Consider the following 25,000-nt stretch of genomic DNA (forward strand, 5'->3'; position numbering starts at 1 on the left):
AATAAGGCCGTTAATCATCTTCAAAAGGGGTGTTTTAATTAACCCAAACATCCAATTTTCACTCTTGCACTTTCTTGGAGCTTTCTTCGGATGCATGCAAAGTTTCAGGCTGCTTGGTGTTATAGTTTTGGAGTTATGGAGGACACACACACACACACACACACACACACACACACACACACACACACACACACACACACACACACACACACACACACACACACACACACACACACACACAAGTCTCGATAGAGTACAAGTTTAAATAATTTTAAGCAAACAATTGAATACCATCATCATCTGTAGTTGATTTCTTTTTGTCATCATCTCCAGAGGTGCTTCAGATCGTCATTGGTTAGCTCTTCTCCATATGATTGGAGAAGTTGTGCAACGTTGGCTTCTGGACAAGCAGAGGCCTCATCAAAACCCGCTTTACTGGACAAGCAGAGGATAACTTTCTTCATAGTGGGGACGACATCTTTAAATCCTTTCAAGTCATTGCCACATTCAGGCCCCAACTTCCTCTACACACCATTCATGCACGTCTGAGTAACTTCAGCCCAGGACCCACCAATGTTATCAATTCACTTGAGGATATTTCCATCAGTTTAACATATAAACACGTGGCAGCTAGTCAGGTGGATCACGACTTATCAAACACCTGAGATCGGCGAGGGTGACTCAACCACTGAGGTTATCGATGCAAAGCTTGGTGTATATAAAGCCAATACGGTGCATACTCTCGGTGGGCTTATATAACAGTATTTACGATATGGCTTATACACTGGTATTTACGGTATGGCTTATACACTGGTATTTACGGTATGGCTTATACACTGGTATTTACGGTATGGCTTGTACACTGGTATTTACGGTATGGCTTATACACTGGTATTTACGGTATGGCTTATACACTGGTATTTACGGTATGGTTTATACACTGGTATTTACGGTATGGCTTATACACTGGTATTTACGGTATGGTTTATACACTGGTATTTACGGTATGGCTTATACACTGGTATTTACGGTATGGTTTATACACTGGTATTTATGGTATGGTTTATACACTGGTATTTACGGTATGATACACTGGTATTTACGGTATGGCTTATACACTGGTATTTACGGTATGGCTTATACACTGGTATTTACGGTATGGCTTATACACTGGTATTTACGGTATGGCTTATACACTGGTATTTACGGTATGGCTTATACACTGGTATTTACGGTATGGCTTATACACTGGTATTTACGGTATGGTTTATACACTGGTATTTACGGTATGGCTTATACACTGATATTTACGGTATGGTTTATACTGTAGCTTTATTAAAATGGGGAAAACCATTAGTTTGGTCCTAAATTAGAGGTCAAATGACTTTATAATGGAACGGTGAACAACTTTAAATGAGTATGTTCTCTAATAGATCAGTGACTTAATCATGAAACAATATTAACTGGGACGATTATTTATTTATTTGTATGCAGCCTGCGGCTGCTTGGCCGCATCATTTTCTGTGCAGATGTGCCACTGATGCAATGCCCCTGTTACCAGCACCGGGACGATGTTAATCAAGGACTTGAGGATTCACTGCATTGCAAAATGAATGGTTTTTGAAAGTGCCAAGGAGGCGATTTGTGTTCAAGTATATAATTGAATTGAAGTAAAATAAAGATTTTAAAGGTTGTAGAAAAGAAAAAAAATTCGTAAGTTTACCGCTGATGATGCAGTGTCTTTTACACCACCCTATCTAACGTGTATCCCCTAACATGATTTCAGGTATCTCCATTGGGAAAAGTCGAGTGGCGATAGATCTGGACTACGTGGGGGCCATTCCACTGGGCCACGGCGTCCTATCCATCTCAAAAGTAATGTTTCATCCAGTAGTGGCATAATGTGGGGGAGCCCCACCCTGGTGAAACCACACCTTTTTCAATTTCACTAAAAGGATACCATCCAAATAAGGAACCAAGACCTCTTATAACATTGTGAGGTAGCTGCCACCTGTCCCATTCTCTTCGTAAAAGTAGGGGCCCAACAGAACATCACCATGAATAGCAAGCCACACCATGATCTTATGGTTGTTTAAAGTTGAGCTTCATCTATCCAATTAGGATTCTCATTGGACCAATATCGACAATTGTGCAAAGCCAACGGTTAGGAATGGAGTACTTGCTTGAATGCGAAGCCACTTTGCAAGTGCTCTACAAGAAACTACGATATGAGAGCAGGAATGAAGTTTGTGTGAAACCATATTATGAATAACTAGAAGGGCACTGGGTGGAGTGCATACTTCCTCCCCGCAATGCTTGATACATGAGAAGATATCGGGCCCAATACACTTTTGAAATATCATGCTATGTATAGTTTTTTGGCACTATCTCTCAATGGTGAAGAATCACTTGAAAAATTAAATAATTCTCGTGTCCAGATCCGGATTTGGATGTTCACCAAAAATTGAACCAATTCGTCCTTGTCACACACCCAAGCTGTTCACCAAGTTTCAACCAAATCCGTGCACAACTTTTTGAGATATCGTGGTCTTTATCATTTTTGGTCCAATCTCAAAATGGTGAAGAATCACTCAAAAAAAAAATTATAGTAGCCAAATCCGGATCCGGATCTTCACCAAAATCTAATCAGTTCGGCCTTGTCACACACCCAACCTGTCCACAAAATTTCATCTGGATCTGTCCACAACTTTTTGAGATATCCTGTACACAGACAGACAGAGACAGACAGAGGTGAAAACATAACCTCCTTTACCTTCGGTGGCAGATGTAATGAATGCCAAAAGCAGCTCACAGATGAATAATCATGACTACCTTGAAAGGATGACACACTCACTTCTCGAGGTAGGGGTTGAACATATTCCCAACTGTTGGTCTCCAGGCTGTATCGCTCCACCTCACGCAGCTCCGTTACGTAATTGCGACCACCCACAACATACAGGAATGAACCAACGGCACAGAGGCAATGGTCTGCATGCTCCTGCTGTAAGGGTGCGATGCTGCTCCACTTATTATGCCGTGGATCATATCTATGTTGACAAATAATGCAAGACACAGTGACTGCACTTATCTGATGCCAAGAGGTACAGGAGGTTAAAATTATATTCATATGAATATATAAGCAGAAAGTTACCTCCAGCAGTCAGAGACAGCCCGGAAGCCATGTGTGTTGTTGTCGCCTCCAACAAGAAACACAAAGTCATTGATGACGGCAATGCCTTGGTTGGACAGGCGCGGAGTGCAGCCTGTAGGCTGAAAGGTCTGCCAGCGTTGGGTCTTTGGATTCAGGAATTTGGCTTCATCATTCAGGTCATTGTCTTCAGTCGAGTACATTCCCCCAAAGCCAACAACACACCGGTATGTTGAGCGCAGACGTGTTTGCCATGTTTGCAGCACCGGCTGTGGAGAAAGAAAAAAAAACAGAAAGAGAGGAGGAGAGAGGAGAGGAGAGCTCAGCTTGGAATCTCATCATTCATGTACATTCTGTCTGCTTCTTTGGGATACTTGCAGCATGGCAGTACCTTCCTATTAATCTGCATTAATTAGAATTGCACACTTATGGTTGGACTTCCAAGATGTAAAATGTGATTTTAAAATCCCCTCTAAATCATTAACCCATTGGTGTTCCAGTTTTAACAGCAATGGCTTAGCTTACGGTACGAAGATGTTAAAAGCTAAGTGTCATTACTATAACGCTCTACCCTCTCTTACTACAGTTGATGTTTTATGTGCTGTTCAGACTGACTGCATCTGAGGCCTCACCCAATTTGGGAAGGCCAAAACCAACTTGATCACAAGACTAGCTAGATTTAGAAATACCTCTGGTGGTTACTTCTCTGTTCTTCTCATCTCATTGCTATCTTAAAACCCAAATACCACCCGCACAATAGCACACGGAAACCCACAAAAAATGCATGCACGCACATTTGTGTTTGACAGAAATTTTGAAAAAAAAAACCGTTTAAATCGACGAACTGCCCAGTGCATCGCCATGCTGACCTGCAGCATCTCATTGGAGTGATAGGCAAGTGCATCTGCTAAGATCTCCTTGAGTGGGCATGGGTTCAGACGGCTGTATAAGCTTTGCACCATGCGAGAGCTCAGCAGGGCATAGCGCACACACTCCAGGAGCTTTGGAGGATTTGCCAAGGCTCTCCTCCACATCAAATTTGTTTCATCATCCTCATCAAAATAATCATAATCTTCGTCTTGTTTCAGCCCCCTTGTGCTGCCACCAGGTATGCTTGTGCTGTGATGGTATAGAAGTGCTGCCTGAAACACCTCACGCTCTGATGATACCTGTAGAAGTGAAGTGTGGGAAGAAACCTTAACTTCATTTGACTGAATAATAATGACAAATATCATGACTTGTAAGATTCATTGGTAGTTTTTGTTGTTTGAAATGTTCATCAAGGTACTTCTGACATAATACAACTGATAAAACTTAGAGGTAAATATATTACAAATTTCTTTCACAGGAAATTTGATTTGAATAAGATTTCTCAAAAAAATAAAAAAATAAAAAAAATCTCCAACCTAGAAATTAAATTTTTTTTCCCATTCAAAGAAACATTGTTACGCGTGTGGGGTTGTTTTTGCATATGGCAGCTTGGCTGCCGGGGAAGCTATCATTTTTGGAAGTGCGGCTGTGCTGCTCTACCAGTACACTGGTACTCATTTCACCGACCTTGGAAGGATGACAAGCTGAGTCAACCCCACCTGGTGTTCATTCAGCAGCCAATGGGGCTCACATTCAGGACCCTAGGATCCCAAGCCAGCCACCCTAACCACTAAGGCAACACCAGGCTTGTGTGTGGTGTATAGGATAGTAATAAAAATGTAGGTCTTAGCCTGGACTGTGTGCTCGCATAAGATAGATAATTTTTACCTGTAACAAGGACTTTGTGTAAGGGTTAAGTCATCATGTTTTAGTATGCTGATGCAAGGCAGTGTTCCACATCAGTGTGTTGTGTGCAGTTGATAGGTTAGCTAGGTTAATGGAATTGCGTGATCTGTCCTTGCTGTCAAATCGGTGAGGGGCAGGCAGGGTAAGGTGAGGAGACTCCTGAAAGGATCATTAACATGAGGTTGCCTCAGCATGTGGCACGATCAAGTTCACTCTTTTCTCTCCCCCCCCACCACCCCCCTCCAGCCTCTGTGTGGTCCTGAGAGCATGACATCACCGCCGGTGCTGTCAATGTTGTCACCTGGGGTGGGGCCCCCAGGAGGACCTTCTTATTGTGACATCATGGTTCACAATTGGCCAGACCCGCAAGATAGGAGAAGAGCCACTTTGGCCAGAGCTGCGGGCAATTGCCTGATTGGGCCGGCAGCAGGAAGCCGCCTCTCAATAGCCGTGCCGTGTCACATGAGGGTCTGGAGGAGTAGGGAGGGGAGACCTGAGGATCTATTTGAAGACTTGATATGCAGCATTCGATCTCTTTCGTTGGGGGATGCTGGAACTCTTTCACCTCAGACATTCCGTGGAGCTGAACATGCTCTTTTGCCATTTTGGACGCTCTGAGCTATTGCACTGCTGTGCTGTGTTCTCAGGGCAGTGCAGCCTTGCCCTACTCTGCTCTCTGTGATGTGCCCTCAGGGACATTTTGAACTGTTCCTCCACAGATATATCCTTGCCTAGTTTCTGTAAATGTGTGTGTGACTGTGGGCCTGAGGAGGGTTTTAATTTAATTGCACTGCAAGTGCCTGTTTATTAACTGCAATCCTTTATCGTGTCTCTCGTCCCACTAATCTGTCCATTTTTGTGTCTTGTGCCTGAGTCTTTGTTTTTGCAAAAATACCTATTTCGTTAAACTGTGCGTACCCGCTCTACAATCCGCCTCACACACATCGCTCATTTCGGCATTTTGGACATTAAAATCCTGATATGACCATGAGATACGGTCTGGGCATGCGATCGCCTCTAAAGTGGCATTACACCGGCCATTGGTGTGAGTAGTACCTCGCAGCATGGACGTCCCCCTCACGTTGGGCATTCGCACGACAATATAATGGAAATTACATTTCCATCGTTTACGGATACTCTCCCAGGATAAAGACATATGCAGGTGGTTTGTCATTTTAAAAAAATAAAATGCTACTTTGAAAGACATACAAGTTAAAGCACAGGGAAGTGGAAATAGTTCAACAATTTCTGTCAGGAAGCCATACCTGGAGCTTATCACTGTTTAACAAAAATTGAACCTTCTCCATGGGAAGAAGACGGAACGCCTCCATTCGGCTGAATGATGAAAAGTTTTCCAAAAGATACGTGTCCAACTGTTTGGCCAGCTGCCTCAAGCCATAAACGTCAGCTAACTGGAACAGCTCCGGGATGTTTTCAGCTTCCACCCACGACATCAGGAAGTCACAGCAGAACTCGATTGCTGGAGAAAGCTGGCATTAATGGTAGAGGTACAGAGTGCATCAGAGATTAGAAAGTGGTTTTTCACCCCATCCAGGATGGTCAACTCAAAACATTTTACCCTTCACCCTCGTATTACGATTCAACGAAGAGAGAGTGAAGTTGTCTCTGTGCAATACAGCACAGTACAGTACACGTACACGTACATGTTATGCAGGCGATATTTTTGCTTGGTTTTGCAAATTCATTTGACTTAAATGAATAGTTGAGTGAAAGTAAAAAGGCTTGATCTTAGATGTGGTCACGTATTTATTTATAACAAGAAGGCCAAAAAAAAAAAAAATGCTTTGCTCGGCCAACCCCTTAAAAAGGTGGTACGAATTGGGGCCATTGAAGCAGCAGTGATAGTCGACACAGGCGAAGAGATGTTCAAGAATATCACCTTTGTGGGCACATTATATGAAGACTGCCCCTATTAGTTGTTTCTTACAGGCCGACTCCCTGTTGATAATCCTCCATTTGACTCCAGCAGCCTATTGAAAATTTTGCCTTCTTGTTTTAAATAAATATGTCACAACATCTGAGATCGAGCCTTTTTCCTTTCATGGCTGCAACCCTTTCGATCTTGATCTGATCTGTTACGATCTGGCCTGCGTGAGGTACGATCGTGGCTTTATAAAGCCAGCGCTCCGACTCTCTGCTGGGTGGGTCTTGTGCACACGTTATCCATGTCCCGGCTGTGCGATGTCGCACACACGGCATGGCTACAATTGTAAAACCCGTGTTCGAGGCTCCGTATTAACACACGTAGAATAATGATTAGGGGAGTGTGATTAATTTATGAAAGTACAATGGGGCGAGATATAGAGGTTAAACAATGATGGCACATAAGAGAAAGACGAGGCTAAAGGGTGACGGGGAATCCAATGATAAATAAAATTCTAATCAACGCAAATTTGGGTTTACAAACACTTATCAAGATATAACTAATGAATAATTATCCCCTCAACTGCAGAGTGTTATGGGGGTATATAGATTATGTTAGATCTGAGAATGAAGAAGGTGTATTAATAAAGTAGAGATGCTTTCCAACGCATGTACATACTAATATCCTTTCCTGTTCCTTTGGGAACAGGTGAAGCTAAAGACAAAGGTATCATGACACAATGAACAAAGCAACAAAACGTTAAAGTCAAATCAAAGCCTTCTCCACCATCCTGGAGGAAAAGACAGAAATTAATCTGAAATATAGGCCAAGCATCTTGGAATTCGGCAAGGGTGCCATTTCAAACGTATTCTCTGGTTTAAAAGCAAAAAGGAGGGGTTCTTTAATGCTTACAAGTAAATGCAGGAAGGATACCTAGTTTGACACAAGCATATTGTTTTTGGATAACCCGTTGGTGAACAGATGCAGAATGAGGATTTTGTTTTTGGCGAATGTAACCGTTCAAAATTTGGAAGCATAATGAGGATTGCAAATTCATGTTAACTTGTTATAGATTACGCAAAAAGTGTAGAACATGCTGCGAGAAATGTATAATGCAATGTGGTAGAGTGTACATCACACACACTCCGTAAGGAGGGCGTGATTTAGCTGAGGACAAAAGGAGAAAACAGAAGAACTGAGCAGAGAATGGACCAAATATTCCACTGTGTGCAGTAGTGTTAACCCCCCCATGCACAATATAAAATGATCGAGTAAGAAACTTAACAAAAGGACGAAATGGTTGGAAAAAAATTATACAATGTATGACTGCTGCAACTTTTGCTGTCATCAGTTTTTCTCATTTATAAATCTGTTTGTTTTCCAACTTAACTCAACATTTATGTTACAGAAGGGGTGTTTGTTGGATATGCGAATGGAGAGTCAAAGTGTGACATCACCTGCAACATTTCGTAATTTTTTTGTTTTGTTTACATTGTCGAGGCTCGTAAGAGAGCTAACACACAACGCACAACAAGGGGGGGAAGGGGGGCAGGAGACAAGAGGGGTGGGAGAGGGAAGGACAAAACAGTGGGGAACAGAGACATTAGGAGATCTGTGGAAGGGAGAGGGATGGGGCGGAGAACACAGGGTATACAAGATGGACACCACAGGGATTTTCAGGACCTTACACAACAGGGATCTTTCGGGAAGGAAAGCAGGGAATTTGAAGGAGGTGAGTTTGGGGTGGATTAACGTGCGTAGATAAGAGGTGGTGGTGAACAGCTGTTTTGAAGACCTGGAGGGAAGAATGGGGTTGAAGAGAGTGTGGGAGTTTGTTCCAAAGACGGGAAGAAAGAGGAATGAAAGAGTGAAGGTGAGCAGTGATGCGATTTTGGTAGTTTCACCAGAAGGGGGTTACTGGCGGACCTTGAGCGCCCTGCGGGAATGTGGTGGGGACAAATCGCAGACAGAGCAGGGGAGGAGGGGGGGGGTGAGACTGGAGAGGAGATGGTAGAAGACAAAGACCACCGCCCTGCCTGTGGTGAGAGAGAGTGAAAGGCCCAAAGACTCAGCCTCAACGCGGGAGATACCAATGATCCTGAATGCCTTGGTTTCCACAGTGTAAAGCCGAGAAAAGTGAGAGGCAGGAGCACCAGCCCAGAGGGAAGAGCAGTACTCCATTAGGCTGTGAACAAAAGCTTTGTATGTGGTCAGGAGCTCAGGTGGGCAGAGGAAGGACTTTGCACGACAGAGGATTTCCAGTCGGCGACTAGCTTTGGAGGCGAGGTTGGAAATGTGGCTTTCCCAGGAAAGGTCATGGCAGACAGTGAGACCCAGAAGCTTGGATGAAAAGACTTCTTCCAGAGGATTGTTGAGAAAGTAGAAGGGAGGTGGGGGTGGGTGGGTTCCAAACGGTCCTTTCGGAGAGACATTGTGAGTGTGAGATTTGTCCGGATTGAAAGACATGTTCTACGTGTTGAACCAGTTTGTGATTTTATCGAGATCTGCAGTGAGTGAAGAAGCTGCTGCTTACCGATCTGAGGGATGACAGATGGTACAGCAGAGGGTGGAGTCATCAGCAAAGAGATAAAGAGGATTCAAATAATTACTTGCTTATAACTTGCTTCAATCAAATAATTATTGCACCAGGGTAAAAGGGAGAGGAGGGAACCAGGGGCTTCACTAGGCACTGTCCCATTTGCCCCAAATGTTTTTTTTGCTGTGCCAAGAATCTATTTTAACCCCTTGGCTACGATAAGCCACTTTATAACGATTAGCTTATTTTCCTACACATGCCACTATGCTATTATGGGTGGTGGGGGGGGGGATCTAAAGTTTGAGGAGGCCCAGGCCCCAAATCTTTTTGGAAGCTAGTGACGCCTATGGAGAAAACTATGTGCAGGCGTGATGTCAACACGGTTCACTCCAAGGGATTACAAGGATTAATTATTCATCAAATATCCATATCAAGGATGTAACAGTAGTGTTGCATAAATTAATTTAAAATATGCTTATTTTCTCGTGATTGCTCATATAATTAAATACCATTTGAATATCCAAAAATATCATGTCGTGTATGCTAAATTTCCCAGGTGCCGCAAAACGAGATGTACTCATATTTAAGAGTATTGATAAGGCTGAACCGAACGAATATGTAACATCAATCATCATCAAATGAACCCCATCAGCATATTCTCTATCAAATACAATAATTGATCGGCCAAACCTGAAGCAGCACTGATGCCATTAGAACATCCTGCACCTCCTCCACCGACAGCTCCAGTTCGGCTGTGTAGATGAAGCGAATGAGTTTCTCCATTGCGCTGAAGCTCACTTCGTGAATAATGACCTCTTCCTGTCGGGCTTCTTTGAGCCCTCGAGCAAACATTCCCCTGTGGATGGTACAGAGTGGAACCATTTTGATACATGCATTTATATTCTGGACTTTTGTCCTTACATTTCTAGCCACCCATTCATCCTGTGCTTATGAAGTTGTGATACCGTCGATCCTCATTCAAAGTTTTGAGGCACCGTTTATTCACTATTTAACATTCATATCTGGTTTAACAGCATTGGAGTGAGTGAGGAACACCACATTGACAGTGATAGTGGAAATCACCTCAACATTAGGCTTCCTTCCAAAGGCTGTTCAATCTCACTCTTCCTTCCTGGGCATCAAGTACGAAGTACACTACCATCTCATGTCACACACATCCTTAATGCGAGCAGCACAGGTGGTGCGCAAAGAGATATTTGACTCAAGTTTCTCCTTTGATGGGTCATTCCAGGCAAATTGCCAGCAGGAGGCTGTGCCACCAGCCCTCTTGGCTCTAGTCAACATGATACTCGATGGGGCAAATATCGAGCATCAGACTCAGCTGGTACATACAACCACCACAAAACCTGCCCTAGCAATCTCCCAATTAATGGTGTTCAACAGCGTAAAGCACCAACAGCGTAAATGACACCTTAAATGTTTTCAATGACATGAAAGAAATGACACCTTAAATGTTTTTGTTTTTTTTACACTGTTTAGTTCCAAAATTAAACACGTTTGAACATTAGACCCGGTGGACTGGCGGCCATCTTGGATTTGACCTCTCACGGTCCTCAGAGGTCAAATATGACTTCCCTCCACATCTGAAAATAAACCTTATGGTATTCACTAACTATGTCAGAGAAAATTCATGCTTTTCTCATAAAATGCACAATTATTGTGCTTATCCGCTGTACTATTCCTTCCTGTAACAGATAAATAAATGTCTTGAGGTAAGTTGTCATGAGCAACGTGCACTGAGGAGGTGGCGAGTGTTAACCTTTAAGATAATCAGGGTAAGGATGTGTTGTGTTAAACCTCCCATTTGAAAGGCGAGGCCAGGTGGAGGGTTTGTGAACTGTCTGCACATGTGTGTATAGGCCATGGTGGCGAGATGCGCTGCAGAGGCCCAGAAGATGGGTTAAAGACTTTCTCTTATGGCCACGTGGGATGGTGAGCAAGGTGCCACCCACACCAGCAGGCAGCCAACCACGGGGTCCGCCACTTGGGGAGTCTGGGAGAGTCAGATTCAGGTGGAACACAGGGGAGTGCTATTAGCGCTGTGGGTAAGAACATATGCAACAGCACTGGCCTCTGGGGATGATCGCTTTATGAGCTTGGATTTGTGTTAATGGTTATCAAGGAGTTAAAGGAATCAACAGGCCAAGACCCTCAAAAAAAAACTTTTCATGGCATTTTTTGTTCAAAGCTGGCAACCATGCTCGAACGTATCACTATAGTATAAGGTTTCAGAAACACCTGGTTGCCAAAATGGCATTTGATCTTTAAGATCAAATGGTAAAATTGTGTTTTCCCTCTTTTGTCATGTGCTTTCAACAAATGTAAGGTTTGGCAAGAAACATTGAGGAATTAAAGATACTAAGGTTTTAATTTGCAAAATAATAGGTAATTGTGAAGGAAATTATGATTTAAAATGCTCGTTACTCCATTATGGATCGGAATACACACAAAGTAAAGACTTGTTCCTTTAACGTCACTTCTTCCTGAAAATAATTCAGTTTCTTCATCAAGAAGGCACTACGATGGCTGAACATCATTTTCCCGGTGTCGCATTACCTTTGCCAATTAATGTTGCTGTTGAAATCCTTAAGATTGATCCAGACCATGTCCACTGCCTGCCGTGTTAAGGCAACCATCTGCATCACAACCGCATGCAGGTATACATGGTTGCCCATTCCAATGACAAATGTAAGCGTGTGTGCGGCACTTCGTTTTGCATCCACAAGTAACCAACTCCAAACAGCTGCTTGGAACAGATGGCTTCCATAACCACACCACTTCTAACCGTTTGTCCATTACCTGCCAACCTCCTGTCTCCTGAGGGCTTGGGATAACTAAGTCAGATTTGTTTGCCTGCAGCCACACTTTGGCCTGGTGGTTGGCACGTGAGAGATTAACTCCAGTGTGTCACTTATTGGTGGCAACATTTCAATTGCCTTTTTTCCTTTCTGGAACAAGTCATGTCTGGCCCTATCAACACCCGACGTAGAGCACGGTGCCTTGTACAACAGGCATACGAACTCTTCAACTTTGTCTAATGGACCATCCCTACCAACACCTTGCAACAGCTCTGCATGTTGCAAATACACCCTCCAACACGATTTCTTCCCATGCCCAGCAAAGGACGAAAGTATCACAGCCAGTTATGGCATGGAAGCCAAGCACATTCTGCACTACTACTCGGGGGAGGTTCCCGTTGATGATGTGCAATGGAAAGCATTCCTGCTCCTTGGAGGTGCCGCTCATCATCCACACTTGGCACAGTTTGTCCCTGGTAGAGTGAATGAGCAAGAGGAGGACATCTGTGTCCCGGCACTTCACGATTATGCTTTCAAATCCAGCATCATTGGCTTCAAGGGCATGGAGGATGATCCTTGCAACCACCTCCTCGTGGTTTGCCTGTAGTGTTGGGATGACTCCCTGTGTTGTCGAATATCCGTTTGGCTTGCTGCCACCAACAACTACCTCTTTGTCTCTGTCATTGTGCTTCACAAGTCTGTCACTTAGGAACATGGCAAGGTCTTCCTTGTTTCCATATACATATATACAGCTCTGGAAAAAAATTAAGAGACCACTGCAAAATTATCAGTTTTTCTGGTTTTACTATTTATTGGGGAGTCGATCCAGTCAAAAAAATATATATTTTAATTTTTTGAAATTTGTTCTACCCTTATCAGTTTTTCCGTCGATATGTCTGTCTATCCGTCTGGTCCAGTGCTCCGTTAATACAATGGCGATTTTGATGAAACTTGGTGGATAGGTTCATACCATGACAGAGTTGTGTGCAAATGAGAACCGTTGCTATGGACACCACCGTTGCCGAGCAACGGGACTTTGAATTTTTTGAAAAATCAAAATTTTTTATTTTTTCGAAAAAAAAAATAATAATAATAATAATAATAATAATAATAACAATAATAATAATAATCGGGCCACGAGCAACTGTGGGCAGTACATTCAGCCATATTGTCAAAAATTTCCAGCCGAATCCTATGAAAACTGTCGGAGAAGATAGACTTTGAATGAACCCTGGTCGAAAACAATAAAAAACGAAGTTAGTTATATCTCAGAGACTACGAGTCAGATATACATGAAACTGGTATGGTAGGTTCATGGTATGTCCTAGTTGTGTGTGAGAAAGAACTGTTGCTATGGACCCCTCCGTTGCCTAGCAGCGGCCGAAAAACCTCTAAATGTGGGGGTATTTTAACAAAAAAACAATCGGCAGCATTTACCCTTGAAGCTAGAATCATGAATTTTCTTGTGCTTAATCCTCAGGTCATTCCCCATCGAACGAGCCCATCGCGTCAGGTTCTATTGGGTAGGCGACTACCCATGTCCGCCTACCGGCTTGTAAGTATGTGTTTGAGTAAAATGAACATTTTTGTTTTATTCTAAAAACTACTGACATTTCTCCCAAATTCCGAATAAAAATATTGTCATTTCGAGCATTTATTTGCAGAAAATGACAACTGGTCAAAATAACAACAAAGATTCAGCGTTTTCAGACCTCAAATAATACAAACAAAACAAGTTCATATTCATTTTTAAACAACACAATACTAATGTTTTAACTTAGGAAGAGTTCACAAATCAATATTTTGTGGAATAACCCTGATTTTCAATCACAGCTTTCATGCGTCTTGGCATGCTCTCCACCAGTCTTTCACATTGCTGTTGGGTGACTTTATGCTACTTTTGGAGCAAAAAATCAGGCAGCTCGGCTTTGTTTGATGGCTTGTGACCATCCATCTTCCTCTTGATCACATTCCAAAGGTTTTCAATGGGGTTCAGGTCTGGAGATTAGGCTGGCCATGACAGGGTCTTGATCTGATGGTCCTCCATCCACACCTTGATTGACCTGGCTGTGTGGCATGGAGCATTGTCCTGCTGGAAAAAAACCAATTCTCAGAGTTGGGGAACATTGTCAGAGCAGAAGGAAGCAAGTGTTCTTCCAGGACAACCTTGTATGTGACTTGATTCACGAGTCCTTCACAAAGACAAATCTGCCTGATTCCAGCCTTGCTGAAGCACCCCCAGATCATCACCGACCCTCCACTAAATTTCACAGTGGGTGGGAGACACTGTGGCTTGTAGGCCTCTCCAGGTCTCCGTCTAACCATTAGACGACCAGGTGTTGGGCAAAGCTGAAAATTGGACTCATCAGAGAAGATGACCTTACTCCAGTCCTCTACAGTCCAATCCTAATGGTTTTTTGCAAACCTCAGCCTGGCTCTTCTTTGCTTTTCATTGATGAAGGGCTTTTTTCTAGCTTTGCACGACTTCAGCCCTGCCCCAAGGAGCCTGTTTCGAACCATCCTTGTCGTGCACTTCACCCCAGCTGCCGTTTGCCATTCTTTTTGTAGGTCACTTGACGTCATCCTACAGTTGAGTGACATTCGAATGAGTTGGCGGTCATCCCAGTCAGTGGAAAGTCGTTTTCGCCCTCTGACAGTCTGTAACTTTGTTGGCCCCAATGTCTGCTGCTTGACCTTGTTCTTATGAACCGTCTTTGAAATTTTAAGGATGGAAGCAACGTGATGCCAACTGTATCCCTCTGCCAGTAAAACCAGAATTGAACCCTTCTTTTCCTCACTCAAGACTTTTCTTTTCAACTCTTTTGGCATGGTCAATAGTTATTTTTTTGAGGTACAACTAGTACTGTTTTTGCCATCCAGCTGGTCCTATTGCAAGAGGATTGTGATGACCACAGCAGTGGTTTTTTTTTATACTTTTCCTTGTTAAATAAGATTCGGTTCAGGTGATCACCGAATCAGTACCTCACCAAGTAGAATGAGGTGTGCCTGTGTTGGAATTCAACAGACACTGAAATGGAATGGCTGCCATACAATGTAGAGATGCTGATTAATATTTTTTTTGGGAGTGGTCTCTTATTTTTTTTTTCCAGAGCTGTATACATATACATATATATATATATATATATATATATATATACACACATATACACACACAGTCATCCCCCGTTTATCGCAGGGGTTACGTTCCAACCCCCCCCCCCGCGAGAAGTGAAAATCCACGATGAATGGATGCCTCCCAAAAAATAAATAAATAAATAAATAAATAAATAAACCACTCGTCTGGTCGGCTTGGCAGTGATCAGGTTTGAGGTGCCGGAGATCGACTCGTCTGGTCTGGTCGGTTTGGCAGTGATCGGGTTTGAGGTGCCGGAGATCGACTCGTCTGGTCTGGTCGGTTTGGCAGTGATCAGGTTTGAGGTGCCGGAGATAGACTCGTCTGGTCGAGTCGGTTTGGCAGTGATCGTCCAACCACAGCAAACCTTTTTCCTTCCAGAAGCATATTGAGCACCTTAACCTTCTCCGGGAGCATCAGGACCTTCCTCTGGCGCTTCGGTTCCTTGCCAGAAGCTTTAGAAGGTGCATGGCGTTTGGGCGGAATCGTAGGGCTTGGATTAAAAAAAAAAACGTCGAAAATATTCGAAGTTCACAAGCGAAACTTTGTCTCGTGCGTTGTATGACTGGTCGAGCGCCACGCGTTATAATTTATTGCTTTAATAATTTATATTTTATATATCATTACCGCGATATACCAGGGGAATCCACAGAAAAAATTAGTTAGGTTCCAAGGGAAAACCCGCGATGAACCGGGGGTGCGATAGGTGAACCGCGATATAGCGGGGGATTACTGTATATGTATATGTATATATATATATTGTTAAGGTTTCAGCGGTGGCAGGATCCGCACCCGACTCGACCCCAGTGTTAAGGATTCGGACGTCACTTAACAACACCGCCGTCTCCGGGGTTATAACGCCGGCTGGTTCGGCACAATTCTCGGGTTACGCGCCTCAGATCACGATACCAAAATACACCTGTGCCTTGCCAGCTGGGGGAATAGGCCCCGGTAACACACTGGTTTTGTCAGAGACCGAGCGAATTCTGCCAGTCTGTAACCATTTTGGTTTTATATACCAATCGAGCGAATTGTTTCTCAGCACGGCACGAACAAACCCAAAGCGGCAACTTCATACGAATCAGCCAGATTTATTGGGGACACATCGGGGAACACAACACAAGCAAGCATGCACGACAATGTTATAATCAATCTATAACCCGTTCTTAACTTGGGAGCTACGGATTACGGGTTTCGAAGGGGACCCTAGCGAGATAAACCTTAGACAACATGCAGACAAGACACGGACAAGACACACATAGTACTTGGTGATGCCTCATGGACGAGAGGAAAATGTCAAAGGCACGAATGCGGCTCGTGACAAGCCGATGTCGACGGATTCGAGCATGCCGCGTGGCAAGATGGCGGAGTCGTCCCTTTTCTTCTCCCGGCACCGCTCGCGCACGCAGCATCTGCGCGTCCAGACCCCGCGAGGTCGACAGCCCAAGACGAAAGATCTATGGTATGCTCCAACTGGCTTTTCACAAGGTCTAGCATACAAGTCCAGGACTGGCATGTTCACCAGATTAGGCCAAATCGGGGTGTTGGGCTCCGCAGGCGGATCGATGGGACAAGATGTGTCGAGACGTGTCGAGACGTGTCAGGCCGTGCCGTGAGTAAGGACAGAGGTTCCGAGGTTAGACGCAGGTTGAACCTGGCGATGACCTCCTCATAAAGTCGATCGCTGATTCACACAACAGCCAGTTCCTCTCGAAGCAGATTGCCGACCCACCCTCAGGTTCAGTTCCTCCTACTGCCGATCGCACACTCGACCTCAGGCAGATCCACCCGCCTTTCCGGTGCTCGCTCGCCTCCCAGCCGACGGCAGACAGACCTCATGCAGTCCCTTCCCTGCCTTTCTTTCGGCTCGCTTCTCACGAAAGCCGATCGCAAACAGACAGCCATCCCCTGTACAGCCGATCGCAAAACCTCGGCGCTCTCAGTTTCACCACCACCTTCCCAGCGCTCGCTTCTCCAGGCCACTCCCTCTCAGAGCGCTCGGCGGGGCGTACTGTCCGGAGAAGAACCTCTCGGTACACCACCACTGCACGAACAAATGAACAGCCTCCTACATCTCCCGACACACATGTAACGTCCAATTACCGAACAACCTGGCTAAACATGCATTTAATGGGGGATCTGGGCTAATCCTATATTTAATAACACACTAAGGGCCATTTCTGCAACAATATATACACACTATATATATATATATATATATATATATATATATATATATATATATATATATATATATATATATATATATATATATATATATATATATATATATATATATATATACATACTAGCGATACCCGTGCACATGCATGAGATAGCAGTACAACATAGCTGGTAGCAGACGAGAGACCGTACACGGGGAATGACAAAAATACGCATTGTGCAAAATGCAAGTGGTACTATGGAACGCCAAGACTTCCCAAACATTGTTGGCATGTCCGCTAAGTGCCACAGCAATTTCATAGGGATCGTGTGACGGTGATCCGAGTTTTTAGTGTGCAAGCTGGTATTATAATAGAGATATATACGTGTGTGTATGCATACCATGAGAATCCAAGGAAGTGCAAGAGTGAAAATTGGGTGTTTAGGTTAATTAAAACACCCACTTTGAAGATAATTAAACGGCCTTGTTTCATTCATCCTTTATCAGGCACCATCCCCGGCCACCTCACTCTCTGGGGTCTGAAGGTGTATCATGGGTTACCTCACTGGGGTCTGAAGCAGGCATGTTTTTTGGCCTGCTCAACCATGCTATGACTTGGAACAGGCTGCAATGATTTCTGAACGATAAAGGTTTTTTCCCCACTTTCCTTGCTCATATTATTGAATGCCTGTTTCTCACAACTATAAATCACTGTGCATTGCAATGCTTATAAACCCCCGGAGACGCCAGCGTTGATGGCTATATTTCATTCCCGCTGATGCTATAACCTTGCGAATGTCTTAAACTAAGCCGAATTACAAAATTTTAGCACCAGAATCGAACTTAGCAGCAGTTCAGTCTTCAAAAAAAAAGTGTTAGTTTGTCCAATTCGGACATATTTGACATTTTGGGCGTCTCCAGGAGGTGTATGGTTAATATTGTTGCGGACTGGGCGTCGGTGACGAGCACGACCACCAGATGGAGCAGCCGGGTTGACTCCACCGAACGCCCGGAATTTAGATCGTACTTTTTCGGAAAACTCCGAAAAGTACGGGTCCCTTATCGGACCGTGAAGCGTCAATAATTCTACCACGTGGTACAGGGTTATTTGCCAATTTTCAAAATACCTAGAGCTCCACATGGCGAGCTACCGAGTCCTCATACCCTCGACGGCACCCGTACGGAACGAGTCGCTAGCGTACTCGAACCGTGTGTGACCCGAGCAGGTGTCACCAAAGTCCCATCGGTCTAAATGTCCCCTTACGGCGGCACAACGGCCTTGCTATTTTTCCAACACGCGTCACGTTAAGCTAATGGAGGAAAGGACACGAATGACCTGATACATTTCACAAATGGGGGATATTTATTAAACAATAGGGAAATGAGGGGAGCATGTAAGGGCAGAGTTATCCGACTATAAGAAATGCAGTCAATGTTCAAGCAAAAAACATTTAACAGTTGCTACTTATAGACAGGCCCACACACAGACAAAGAAATGGACCCCAATGGTCTTTATTAAAGTCTTCCAGCACGAGGAAAGGGAGCTGGAGACCAGAGCCTGCAATTGGACCTGCCCACCTTGTGTGGTCTTCGACGATCCGGCTCGACGGGGCTCGAACCCGCAACACGATGCCACTCCAAGCACCAGGGATGGAGGAAAAGCGTCAGACGTCAGGTGGAGGAGATGAAAGACGACCAGAGCACTGCCAAGCCGACCAGACCAGACGAGTCGATCTCCGGCACTTCGATCGAACCTGATCGCTGCCAAGCCGACCAGGCCAGACGAGTCGATCTCCGGCACCTCGAACCCGATCGCCCAACCCCGACGCCGTTTCCAAGACCCTGGTGTTCCTAATATTGCATTTCTCCTGCGGGAAGAGGTGTCGTGTGAAGGATCGCCATCTGAGACGTCTCGCCTCCCATTGGTCCGGGGTTCGTGAGAAAGTCGGTGTCTGAGACGTCTCACACCTCCCATTGGTCGAGAGGCCGTGGGAAAGTTCGCCGTCTGAGACGTCTCGCCTCTCATTGGTCGCGGGGAACATTCCATCTCTCTGGGGCGGAGTCGGAGCTCAGGTGGTTGAGGAAACTCTGCCCACTTACGTGGTCAAACGCGCGTAGACAATGGCGTCGGTGTGAGGAAGCGAGGTGAAGGCGTGTTGTTGTAAATGAATCTCCGCAGTGCACACACGTAATTCCCGTTAGACACAGGTAGGGGGCCCGAACTATAAACACATACTTACCGCTATAACTGTTCTATAGGGACCCTGGCTGTTGTGTGCGATGGGTTCCAGATTCATAACAATATGACGGTTCAGTGATTGCTAGTTGCGTGCCAAGCGAGCCGTTACTTATCAAGTTTTATTGGAGTGCTTAAGCCACTTGGAGAGCACTCTGCAATATTCGCATCATCACTGAATAAAGTTCAGGGGCCACTCGAGTGCGTTGGCCACATGTTTTGCGGTGCAACAGGTGGTGGCTGGCTTGCTGAAAATGTGAAATTTTATTTTACACGTTTCCCCTTTTTGTATGATCTTCCATTATACAACCCGTCACTTTGGCATGGACAAATACAAAGACAGATTAAAGGTTTCGTTTTTAAAAGTTTCTTTAACAGTTTCGTGGAGTGCTTGGTGAATCGACTTGGCGCACGTTCTTCAAGCTTCAATGGCGATACCACGGTTCGATTCCGTAGGTAGGAAGGCAAAATAAATTATATGATCACAACGAGTAAAAAAATGTTTTCAGTTATGAAGTTGTGAATCGCCACATTATTGCAGGAAAGCCAAGAGGTATGCATGCTCGCTCTGTGTAACCTGGATTTGAATCCCGACCCAGCTATAAACTGTCATCCCAGTGTTTCACAGGTAGGGTGATTCATCAATGCATGTGCAGTCTCTCAGATTTACATTAAACTGGGTGTCACATCTGCCAGAATCCATCACCCCTCTCCCTCCCCCACCATTGAGGGGACTGTAGCATATATGAATCAGATTCGGAGTGAGCTGACCGGAGGGGTGCAAAGGGCGCTGCATATACGAGCATGCATGCAGGCAGACCTTTGCAACGTAAGTAGCATGGGTTTTGAATACTCCTGCCGCAGATCTCCAATGTATGTGTGTGCGATTCGTTATCGCCATATGCGAGACCTCCATTTCGGTAAGGGCGGTCACGAATCATGGACGAAAGTGTAAAGTTTTGTTCTCAAAGTTTTGGTCTGAGGGCTCTTTTGAGGATTGACACCGAGCCATAGACAGCTTCCAACTGCAGTTAGTGTGTAGTAATATTCCCAGGGATGGTTTTTAAGATCCCTGTAAGGTTATTCTTCATCATTCCAATTGTTTCAATGATCACTGGAACAAACTCAGAACTCTTCAACTTCCAGGGTCTTTTCACCTCACTTTTGAAATCTTGGTATTTGGTCATTTTCTTGATTTCTGCATTGATTTCACCAGAATTGCTGGGTCCTGAAAGTGTGTGTGTGTGTGTGTGTGTGTGTGTGTGTGTGTGTGTGTGTGTGTGTGTGTGTGTGTGTGTGTGTGTGTGTGTGTGTGTGTGTGTGTGTGTGTGTGTGTGTGTGTGTGTGTGTGTGTGTTCGGTCATTAAGCATAACATTTTATTTGCCAACCCCACCTCCTCCACTCTCGCCCCCCCCCCCTTCTCTCTCTCATTCTGTCTCCACATCACTCTATCTGCACTCTTCTCCCACACCTCTATGTGTGTCTACCTCTCTCAGCAAAGTGACGGGTTGTATTTGCTTGTAAATAAATTTTTTCAATGGCAAAACAAACAAAAAAAAAATGTGCAAAATAGGATTGTTCAGTGCATCTCGCTGCACTGCACACCATTCAGATGAGAACATAAAACTCAGTGTTGTCTGCATTTACGTTGTGAGCATAAAGGATCCCATGGGATCTTCAAACAAAATAAATACAAGGACTGGAACACCTTGGTTTGAGCCACAACCTGAATTTCATCAGGTACTACTAACACAGGAGATAATTATTGGTGAACAAACTGCATCATCGTTCAAATTTCGAGAGCAACCTTTGGTGAAGAAATAATAAAATGGTGGCTTATGGAAGTGCATAAAAAATACCATAAAGGCCAAGAAACAGCAAACAAGGAATGTCAAAATGAGAAACATTTCATGGAAATCTAGAGCTCAAAATCTCTAGTCTGGTATTTCCACACAATCACAAATTCAACTCAGCATACAAGTTGCGGCTGCAACACCTGCGGCTACGTTTGCTGAAAATTACACTACCGAGTTTATGGAGCTTATTACGGAAGCTTTGAAATCTTAAGGTGCATCATGAAATAAGAAGGAAAGTTTTCAGCATGTGGCAGCAGGAATATCAGCCGTTTTGATTGGTTAACACAGACACGAAGGTAGGCTGGGTGACGTGCATGCAATCATCTTTGTAATGTCAATACGATAACGTTACGGCAAGGATGCCTCGTTTGTTCTCAACATACATGACACCATCACATACCTGAAATACTCGCAGGCTGCCGCAAGTACCACACGGTGTGCTCTAAGAGGCCGCCCTTCGACCCTCAGTGTGACATCGTACATACTAGAAGATGCTTGCAGCTCAGCAAGCCCTGCGAGTAATCCTGAAGCATGTTCTATGCTGAGGAACCATTGGCGAGATTTGGGTGGGCGCTGAGTAACCATTCGAGTTTGTGCATCGCTTGCTTCCTTGCTTTTTGCTGCAGCCGCCTTATCCATTAAGGTAGCAATCAAAGCCCTGCGCAAAAGAATGATGGTCAAGAGGACGGAATGCCATGTTGAAACAAACTGAGGTATCTACGTAATCACACACGTAAAAATTCACCTTAAGCGTCGAAAGCCACGCCGAGGATAAGTAAGCAGGTAAGTAATCGTGAACTTACTTAGCCATGTGCAGTAACACGGTCAATGCTGCAAATCAGGTCAACACAAGCGTCTCCCAGTGTTAAAACGATTCGCAAAACCACACCTGCTGGAATATAAGAGAGTGGGTGATCGATCATCCCTTCAATTTTTTAATTCAACATGGATACAGGCCCTGAGGCCTGTGCCATTGCTGGGCTCAGCCGGTGGAAGCAGTATCAAGGAATGCGAGCGTTCAGAGAAGTACATCCTTTTCTTTCTATCTTAGTCCAAACTCCAACTACACAATCCACACAATCGTCACAGGCCACGTTGCAGTCTCATGACCATCTCAAGCACTGATCTCATTAAAGTAATACGAGTTCCCTTGCAAGGAACTTCAATGCAAAAGGCTATTCGGCCCATCAAGCCAATACAATGGCTGCCAACCTATGGTTGTCCATCATGCTTTACCCTTTATAAATGCTGAGCATCAAGCAAGGAAGTAGCACGTACCATTTTTAAAGTCTTTGGTACGACTCGACCGGGTTTGAACCTCCAACCTCCTAGATTCAGAGTGGACACTCTAATCATGACATCACTGAGTGAGGTACCTGTCTTCTGCCGTCAGAACTCGTGCCACCTCAGTCCACAACCATCTCCCCCATAAATGAATTGGGCAATAAAATGTAAATTGTATTTCTCCATTAAAAGCTTGAACATGATTTTATAACTGCCCTGTTGATGAAGTGCAGTTTGAATGGACAGTTGGAGTTCTGGATGCCATTCCAACGAGAACGAATAAATGCCACAAATTTAACGCCATCAAAACAAAAATCTGCAAAGGGTGTTTGATTGAAAGAAGACCTTAACATGTTCATATGAACTGACGACATGGTGGACTAGTTTGGAGCAGTGGTTGTCAGTTGTCAGGTAGCAGGACATCATCTGGTGGGCAAAAACTGCACTGCCAAGTTGTTGGTCTGAGATTTGACCATGGTCTGACTAGGTCTCCACTAAGACAGTCATCGGTCTGAGATTTGACCATGGTCTGACAAGGTCTCAACCAAGACGGTCATCGGTCTAAGATTTGACCCTGGTCTGACTAGGTCTCCGCCAAGACAGTCATCGGTCTGAGATTTGATCATGGTCTGACTAGGTCTCCACCAAGACGGTCATCGGTCTGAGATTTGATCATGGTCTGACTAGGTCTCCACCAAGACAGTCATCGGTCTGAGATTTGACCATGGTCTGACAAGGTCTCAACCAAGACGGTCATCGGTCTAAGATTTGACCCTGGTCTGACTAGGTCTCCGCCAAGACAGTCATCGGTCTGAGATTTGATCATGGTCTGACTAGGTCTCCACCAAGACGGTCATCGGTCTGAGATTTGATCATGGTCTGACTAGGTCTCCACCAAGACGGTCATCGGTCTGAGATTTGATCATGGTCTGACTAGGTCTCCACCAAGACGGTCATCGGTCTGAGATTTGATCATGGTCTGACTAGGTCTCCACCAAGACGGTCATCGGTCTGAGATTTGATCATGGTCTGACTAGGTCTCCACTAAGACAGTCATCGGTCTGAGATTTGATCATGGTCTGACTAGGTCTCCACCAAGACGGTCATCGGTCTGAGATTTGACCATGGTCTGACTAGGTCTCCGCCAAGACAGTCATCGGTCTGAGATTTGATCATGGTCTGACTAGGTCTCCACCAAGACGGTCATTGGTCTGAGATTTGATCACGGTCTGACTTGGTCTCCACCAAGACGGTCATCGGTCTGAGATTTGACCATGGTCTGACTAGGTCTCCGCCAAGACAGTCATCGGTCTGAGATTTGATCATGGTCTGACTAGGTCTCCACCAAGACGGTCATTGGTCTGAGATTTGATCACGGTCTGACTCGGTCTCCACCAAGACGGTCATCGGTCTGAGATTTGATCATGGTCTGACTAGGTCTCCGCCAAGACAGTCATCGGTCTGAGATTTGATCATGGTCTGACTAGGTCTCCACCAAGACGGTCATCGGTCTGAGATTTGATCACGGTCTGACTTGGTCTCCACCAAGACGGTCATCGGTCTGAGATTTGACCATGGTCTGACTAGGTCTCCGCCAAGACAGTCATCGGTCTGAGATTTGATCATGGTCTGACTAGGTCTCCACCAAGACGGTCATTGGTCTGAGATTTGATCACGGTCTGACTCGGTCTCCACCAAGACGGTCATCGGTCTGAGATTTGACCATGGTCTGACTAGGTCTCCGCCAAGACAGTCATCGGTCTGAGATTTGACCATGGTCTGACTAGGTCTCCGAAAAGACGGTGATCGACGGACAAGACGTTCAACAGGATGCTCACAACATGTCCGGAGACGGCTGTGCAAGGTTCAGTGCACGACACACCACGGGACAGAGACCGACACGTCAGGAGACCGATTGGTGAGGCCTTCGGATAGCGCAAGAGTCAAGGGCCAAGGGAAGGCATTTCAGAATCGATGGCGATTACAATGGTAAGTGAGACACCAGGTGGATGCGCATATTCCTTGCTCACCTTTTGTTTCACAAGTAATTGTGAAGGAGCTCGTCAAGGGATCCGCAACTTCCTGAACCCACAAAACACACACGAAGCAGACGAGGAACAGTCGAAAAAAAACATCCTAGCAACGGGTTTTTTTTTCCATAG

General features: G+C 44.8%; 1 protein-coding gene across 9 annotated transcripts in view; it reads right to left on the reverse strand.

Moving 5' to 3' along the window:
* KLHL22 (kelch like family member 22) overlaps positions 1-25,000 on the reverse strand; it is a 36,103-nt gene that overhangs the window by 10,391 nt on the left and 712 nt on the right. For 2 of the 9 annotated variants that reach the window (XM_085859957.1, XM_085859955.1), the window contains exons 2-9: positions 24,869-24,920; positions 22,358-22,443; positions 21,955-22,212; positions 10,036-10,201; positions 6,190-6,414; positions 4,018-4,317; positions 3,152-3,417; positions 2,855-3,047 (exon numbers count right to left, since the gene is read on the reverse strand). In XM_085859957.1, coding sequence (XP_085716083.1) covers positions 2,855-3,047; positions 3,152-3,417; positions 4,018-4,317; positions 6,190-6,414; positions 10,036-10,201; positions 21,955-22,212; positions 22,358-22,365 — 1,416 coding nt within the window. In that variant the 5' untranslated portion in view covers positions 22,366-22,443; positions 24,869-24,920. Of the gene's footprint in view, positions 1-2,854; positions 3,048-3,151; positions 3,418-4,017; positions 4,318-6,189; positions 6,415-10,035; positions 10,202-21,954; positions 22,213-22,357; positions 22,447-24,868 lie in introns of all 9 variants that reach the window. The other 7 variants (XM_085859956.1, XM_085859954.1, XM_085859961.1 and 4 more) reach the window with 4 other exon arrangements.

Source organism: Eptatretus burgeri, chromosome 16 (assembly GCF_056783735.1).
Source record: "Eptatretus burgeri isolate ZD-2024b chromosome 16, Ebu_testis_v1, whole genome shotgun sequence".
Classification (NCBI taxonomy): Eukaryota; Metazoa; Chordata; class Myxini; order Myxiniformes; family Myxinidae; genus Eptatretus; species Eptatretus burgeri.